The sequence below is a fragment of the Netta rufina genome, assembly GCF_964035555.1.
Source record: "Netta rufina genome assembly, chromosome: 3".
In the NCBI taxonomy this organism is placed as follows: Eukaryota; Metazoa; Chordata; class Aves; order Anseriformes; family Anatidae; genus Netta; species Netta rufina.
In genome coordinates this window covers 68,237,756-68,245,023 of record NC_140125.1, presented here as the reverse complement: position 1 = coordinate 68,245,023, position 7,268 = coordinate 68,237,756, and the positions used below count along the sequence as shown (strand labels likewise).

Below are 7,268 nucleotides of genomic sequence, written 5' to 3'. Positions count from 1 at the left end.
GCCTTGACTTGTCAGCACTGAACTGCTGGAGTTGCTTACGGGGGTTTACAGGTTCAAACCCCTCAACCCAACCCTGCAGCTAAATCAGCATCTTGTGGTGCTCGAGGAAGGGACTGTCCTCTCATCGCCCCTGTAGCAGCTCCTGCACTCGCTGGTGCAGCTCTCACAGGGCTGCGACCACACTGACCTCGGCTTCTCCAGAAGCCGATGGGGAGCTGATCACGGTGTCAGCCACTCTCTGCTAGAGGAATGTTTTCTCATCCCAAGACAGGCTCGGATCAGCTCTGCACACAGAGGAAAGGGGCATACATGTGAGTGAAGTCGCTGCCTCCCTTCTCCAGGTGCAACCACAGGCGATGCCGAGGGGAGAGGTCCCACTGCCCGCTGTGGCTGACACGGCAGTGCCTCTGGAGACAGCTTTGGGTGGGTGCTTGCGGCCATGTTTCTTTAATTCCATAAGGCTTTTGGGGGGAGGACACGGAAAGAAGCAGCTGGAATGGCTTCATTCGTCATTTTGCGTGACTTTATGGCAGACAGGGAGCTCCCGCCAGCCCTGCAGCTTCTCCTCGCTGCCATTTCCCTCACACGTCCCCAGGCGCGTCCCATCAACGTGACTTCCCTCCACCTTACCCTAAAATAAAACCCCAGCAGCTCAAAAACGTCCACTAACAACGCTTCAAATACTTTATTAATAACCTCCAGCAGCAGCCCCACACAGGGACAGGCGGCTTTTAACAAGGGATGGGGAGGGACGGACCGGGCGGGCCGCGGAACGCCGCCGCGCCGCTTCCGTTGCCGCCGGACTCGAGCACGGAGCAGGGAGCGGGGCGGGCCCCGGCACGGTGCTCGGGCGGCGGCGGCGATGTGGGGCGGCACCGGGGCCGTGTGGGGAGGCAGCGGGGCCGTGTGGGGCTGCCCCGGGGCCGTGCGGGGCGGCAGCGGCCCCGGCCCGCTCCGAGCCATCGCCCGCGCCCTGCGGGGCCGGCGGGAGGCGGCCGCGGGCGGTGAGCGGCGGAGGGGCCGCGGCGGGAGCCGGGAGCCCCGGGGGGCGCTCGGGGCGTGCGGCCGGGGCTGGGGGCGGCTGTGAGGGGGGTGCGAGGGGGGTGTGAGGGCACAGCTGGCGTGTGCTGGCCTGGGGAAGGGCTCCGAGAGCGGGCGCGTGGGGGTTTATGTGAGTTTCCTCAGCAGTGCCTTGCGCTAAGATACAGCGAACCAAGAACTGGAGCCCGGGGGGGGTGTGGGTGTACGCCTCCAGCAGCACAGTGAGCAAGAGCCTGCACAGTTAATATCTCAATAAAACTGTAGAGCAGTCCTCATGACTTCTAGTGAGCCACCGGCTTCCTTTTCCTAATACAACCATAGCGCTGAGAGCCACACGCAGGAGTTCTTAGAGCAGCCCTGGTAAACCAGATCTCTGCCTCTGAGCTGTCAGCGCTGGTGTTTCCCATCCCGTCGCCCTTCTTCTGTTCATGCAGGTGGCCATGGCGAGCTGTCTTTTCAGACGGGCCCAAGGCCTGTTCTGCAGAAGTATAATCACAAAGCACAGCTGGAGGCCAGTAGCACTCTGCCCGCCCCTCTGACTGAAATAAAAAGCAGCATGTAAGTAGTGCGACTAAAATAATTCCACGTGACTCCTCATCAATAATAATTTAGGTTTACTTTGTGACAGTGTCGCTTGAAGTAATTCTTAAACATCATAAAATGTTCTTTTCGAAGCCTATTTTTGTTTTACAAGTGACTAATTTAAAAATTACAGGTATGCGGCCATCTGTTATGGAAGACACATTATACATACAGTGCAGAAGATCTGTTTGCTTGTAATCAAGTATAATGAGTCTCTAAAGGACCATGAGTTTTATTTATTTTATTTTTTTTCATTGTCTGAATATGCAGGGTTTGTTTTTCCCATCATATTTCAGGTATTAATTTCATGATACTCAGCTTTCATTATTTAGGCTCACCGCGAAGAGACTTTTCAGCACCTCACAGTCATCAGTGGATCCAAAGGAGATGAAAAAATTCCAGCTCCTTGCACATAAGTGGTGGGATGAAGAAGGAGACTATTCAGCCCTTCATTCTATGAATGACCTTAGAGTGCCATTTATTAGGTATGGTTCTGAAGACAGATGTTTTATATGTGCTCTATCTGTGCAACCTCAAAAAAAAACACTAAGAATAACAATTAATGATCCTTAAGATAACTTCATGTTACATCTATTAAACCACCTTGTATGTTTGGCCTTAATCATGTCCTTTTTCTTTCAGAGATACTCTGTTGAACATGAGTAGCAATTATCATCTGGGAAGCCCGCTTTCTGGAATAAAGATTCTGGATGTTGGCTGTGGTGGTGGACTGCTAAGTGAGGTAAGAAACAGGGTGCTCTGTTTCTCTTGTTAAAAAGCATATGAAGTTTTTTAATAGTTTAACCATTATGCTGTTTAATGCCTAACCCTCAGAGAAGGGGCTTTCTCTTTCACAGTAGTTTAGTTGCCAAATGTTCTGAAGTATTCTACAAACAGCACGGACTCCTGAGCAGTCTGCAGAAACTTGGGATTGAGAAGTAACGATTTGCAGTGTCTGTATTCTGTCAGTAGACTTTGGGTATTTCATAAATTTAGCATGACAGATCTGGCTGAGTTATTCTAGGAACTGCATCAGCATCTGAAATGAAGTGTTGCAAAGGCACCTGAATTTTTTTTTCTTTCTTTTTTTTTTTTTTTTTTCCCTCCCCCTCTAATACATTCTAAGCAAAATGCTGTGGTCTTTTGACAGTCAGCTCTCTGACAAGACTGGCAAAACTGATCTGCTGTGTGGCCTTCTCAGGCTGAATGACCGGTGAATTTCAGGTTGGAATAACATACATGTGGTCATGTTCTGCAGCCTGTTTCAGTTTCAGAAGAGGTGATGACTGAGGTGTTAACCTATGAGTAAGAAGACACTGGAGAAACTTGAGTGACAGCCAAGCGTGATGCTATCCTAGCAAACATCAGTGTTTAGTTCTCAGCAGTGAGAAAGTACCAGAGATAATCATGCATTAAGTAACCATTAAAAAGATATGAGGATTTACCATTACAGGTGGATGTCAGAGAAAGTAATGACAGTAATTAAATTTGGCATTGTTTTCTCCCCTTTGAATACTGTTGATTCTTCCTCTTTGTCTTTCCAGGATCTGCAGGTAATAGTGGAGGAAATCTTTGAACTCAGAACAGTTTATTCTGAAAAACAACTTAAATGTATATATTCCAGTATATAATTCTGTGTTTGAGAAAATTATTCCCCCCCACGCACTAAATGTGTGTTTCTTCCCCTGTAATAACCATTTAAAACAAAACTGCTGGATCAGCATTCATCATTTATTGTTGTTTGTCTTTTTCCCAGACAGGTGTTCTCTGCGCCGTTTGTGTACGTTGCAGAGTTGCTGACACCTTTAAGTAAATTGTTTTCGTGCAGAGAATAAATTCTACTCTGTATTATTAGCCTCTAGGTAGACTGGGAGCTTCAGTTACCGGAATTGATCCTCTGGAGGACAACATTAGAACAGCAGATCAGCACAAGTCATTTGATCCAGTTCTGGCCAAGAGAATACAGTACAAGTCCAGTTCACTGGATGAGATGGTGGAAGAGTGTATGGAAACGTTTGATGTAATTGTAGCTTCAGAAGTAGTGGAGCATGTGGCTGACCTTGAAACGTTTATCAAGTGTTGCTCCCAGGTGTTAAAGGTAAGAGAGTTCTTGCTTTCATTATTGGGAATATTTATTCTCTTTTATTATCAAGGCTTTAACTTGAAGCTATGTGAAAACACCAACATCTGCATTCATTCACCCTGAAGTGCTTGAGGTCTGAATCATGCTCTGGAGGTGCCTCCCATTCTCCTTGATAATGCGAGTACATCTTCCTGATCTTCCCAACTTTGGGAACCTGAAGTGGGAGGAAATTTATTTCCCCAGCCCTGCCTTAGAAAAGTGTTAATGACACTGCCTAGTGTTGAAATGTTGCTTTGCATCAAGACCTTAATAAATCTGAATGAGTCTGATTTCATCTAGGTAAGAGGAAACATGGCAGTGTTAATTAAAAAAAAAAAAAAATCACCTATCTTTTATTCATTTCCTGGGCAATATTATAAATGACTTTGTTAGGTGTTTTTGGGGCAAGGAAATGGTTTTCAGACCATCCAAGACTTTGGTTATGCAAACTTTTTAAGGACTACCAGGTGATGATCTTAGAAGATTATATTCTGACTTTTTAATTGTATTTGTGTGCTTGTAAATAACCTGTCCTGAGATGAAATTAGTTCTTACTCTTGCGGCATATCAACTTGTAGATAGACAAGTAATGTGTTTTAATGCAAGTAAATATGCAGTTCATTTTTTTTTATTAAATATTATTCTAACTGATCATTTTAATATTTTAATTAGCCTGAAGGTTCTTTATTCATTACTACAATCAATAAAACACAGTTGTCCTATATCCTGGGAATTGTGGTCGCAGAGAAAATAGTAGGCATCGTACCAGAAGGAACGCATGAGTGGGAGAAGTTTGTTCCCCCTGAAGAGCTGCAGCGTCTCCTGGAATCGTGTAAGTACCAGGCCAGGTGATGGGAACACAGAGAGAGACTCAGATGCTCACTGGAGAAATGGCAAGGGGATGAGATGGGTGGGGTGATGGCTACCAACAAGGGAAAAGGCCAAGCAAGGTTTTCCATCCTGTCCTGATGGCAGGATGTGTGCCCTGACGTGCTTCATATCTTCCAGGTCAGGTGTCAGAAAATAACGGTATTGGCACTCGGGAGCTGCACTGCTGCTATTGCTTTGTCTGTCGTCTTCCTGTTAGGAGGAGGTGTTTTTATTTCTGGTTACTGCTCTATGTTCTTGATTCTTACTATGTTACTAAAAGATTTCTTTAAGAATGCGAAGATGAAACCTACCACAAATTCATTAGTCAGCTATTGACAAACTGTACCATGCTGATTTGAACAAATAATTTAATTTCTGTGGTTTGATTGCTTTTAAAATAGACAAAGCACTGAGCTGGAAGAGTTTGCTCATTGCCCTCCTTCTCTGCAGATGTTTTAAAACCCTCTCACCTCATATTCCACTTTGCTTTAGTTCCCTGTAAAGAACTTGGAGTATGAGTTGTTATTCTTTCAGTAAGGATCATGACTAACACCTGTTCACATGCTGGTGGTTCTTTCCATTCTCTCTTCAGAAGGAGAAGCAGGTGCTGTGGAGCGATTTGTTTTGATAGGGTGTTTGTTTTCTGCCTTGTCTCGTGCATCCCCCTGGGATACAGCACAGTCATGCAGTGAACTGAGAGCTGCTCAGCAGGGAGTGCTAAATCCCTCTGATTGTGCTGAGTCCATGACTGTGTTCTTCTGCCTTTCCTGTATTTCCCATTCTAAAGGGAATCTGCAAAACCCTTCCAAAGACTTGCACACATTTTGATTTTGAAGTATACGGTGTCGATCTGAAGGATGTGTCTGCCTACAGAAAATGTTACCGTTCACCACAACGTGGTGGTGTGAAGCTGGGGTTCCTAGCAGGCTGCTTTGCAGTGGCTCACCATGTAGCGTGGTGATGGTGGCCTGGCTCCGGGCTCCTGCTGCTGCCACCAACAGCAAGGACCAGCTATCACCAGCACTGCCAGTGGTGATGCTGCTGTCACTGCTTCTGGTGGTATCTGACAAAAACAAGCTTGTGAAGCACTGTCCACAGCTCAGTGGAATAATTTCAGACGCCATTCTAAAGTGCTTTATGTGGCAGCGATTTACAGTATTTGAAGACACAGTTGCTGTATGCCTTCTTACTTTTCTAGATGGCTTCTCAGTTCAGGCTGTGAACGGGATGCTGTACAACCCCCTGACGGGGTCGTGGAGCTGGATGGAAAGCACGAGCATTAACTATGCGATGCACGCTGTGAAATCTGGTGCTGGGGGACCGTCAAGCCCAACAGAGTCTCTGTCAGAGATGGAAAGCGAGCAGCGCTCAGCCACAGCTGGCACCAGCGTGTGACCATCTGAGATGCGTGCTGATGGACTGCCCCAGGAACAGAAAAGGTTTTACACAGATGGACATAATAAAGCCTTTTGTGACAACAAGCTTGCAGTTTGCATTAATAATGCTGACGCTATTTTGGCCAAATATTTTCGGGCAGTCTCAGAAAAAAACAAGCGCCCATTATCTCAGGAATCATTTAAGATTGAAGTGAGCAAAGCTTTTGAAGAATAAATATTTTTATGAGAAAGTAGTTTCAAATTAATCTGTCAAGAGCCTCCCTCCAAGCTATTATGCGTGATGGTGTTTGTGTGTGATCTGAGGAAAACCCAGATCTCCAGAGAATGACAGCTTAAGTGTAGAGTGAGTTTGAAAACAGTGTTTGAGAACTGAAATGCTTTATATGTATCCATTACACAACTGAGTCAGTTAAAATATACAAAACACTTCAGAAAACACCACTTGTTTCCATATTATGCTTTCTCCCTGAGAGGGGAAAAGATAAAGAGAGCAGCAAACCTTTTCTGTTGGGTCGTGTTATTTCTACAGTTGATGTTAGCTGACTGACTGCAGTGGAAGAAGAATTTCCTTGCCCAGAATGCCTCTGTCTCAGAAATCTTACCACCATAAAGGTACTTCATCTGTGCCTGTTGTTTCAACCTTCTTCTACCTGAATAAAAGGAGCAACCAGAGCTTTAAGCTTGAAAAATGACACGTTAGCAGTCTATCCTAGAATTGCAATGCCACACCTAGTCAGATGTTAAGTCCTGGTGCTAGGGTAAGGAAAAGTGTTAATCTGCTCTGAAATAGGACTTCCTAAATAAAATGTGTTATGTGTGTTTATGGTTGTATCTCTTTCCTTCTCTTTCTTTCAGCTATGTCGGTAGAGAGGTGGGTTGGCCGTGCTACCTTGCAGTTTGCAGGGGTGACAACTAAGCTTTTTTTCTGCTACTTGTACATTTCTACTGTGGCAGAGGCTTGGTGGGCTAACTAACACATTTGCGTTATTGCTGTTTTACTGCATGATACCTTGAAATCCACATTTCATGATGGACCTGATGATATACATAAGAATGTAGCTAACTGGTAATGTAAGTAATAGCATTCATAGATACTAATACTGAAAAGGATTCTCTAGCGTGAACATTTTTATGACAATAAATGCTGCTTTGTATTACCTGGGCAATAGTTTGGCTTTTGGTAAGAAAAATTCCCAAGTTCGGTGATGGAGAAGGCACTGTCGATGAGGAAATGGTTCCGAACGTTCATTAGTTGA

The 7,268-nt window shown here is 45.2% G+C and overlaps 1 protein-coding gene across 1 annotated transcript; it reads left to right on the top strand.

Annotated features, from left to right (window-relative positions):
* Nucleotides 1–817: 817 nt before the first annotated feature.
* COQ3 (coenzyme Q3, methyltransferase) lies at nt 818–6,835 on the top strand. Its single transcript, XM_084283760.1, has 7 exons — nt 818–1,004; nt 1,476–1,599; nt 1,956–2,108; nt 2,266–2,365; nt 3,479–3,721; nt 4,418–4,577; nt 5,814–6,835. Exons 1-7 carry the CDS (start codon nt 863–865, stop codon nt 6,008–6,010), a joined length of 1,119 nt encoding a protein of 372 aa, XP_084139886.1. The 5' UTR covers nt 818–862; the 3' UTR covers nt 6,011–6,835.
* Nucleotides 6,836–7,268: the final 433 nt, after the last annotated feature.

What these genes read in the sequence shown, in the direction of transcription:
- COQ3 (XM_084283760.1), top strand. Translation starts at nt 863, where the DNA reads ATGTGGGGCGGCACCGGGGCCGTGTGGGGAGGCAGCGGGGCCGTGTGG. An exon ending in GTGGTGGACTGCTAAGTGAG is followed by an intron (nt 2,366 to 3,478) that starts GTAAGAAACAGG and finishes CTGTATTATTAG; the next exon opens with CCTCTAGGTAGACTGGGAGC. An exon ending in GTTGCTCCCAGGTGTTAAAG is followed by an intron (nt 3,722 to 4,417) that starts GTAAGAGAGTTC and finishes TATTTTAATTAG; the next exon opens with CCTGAAGGTTCTTTATTCAT.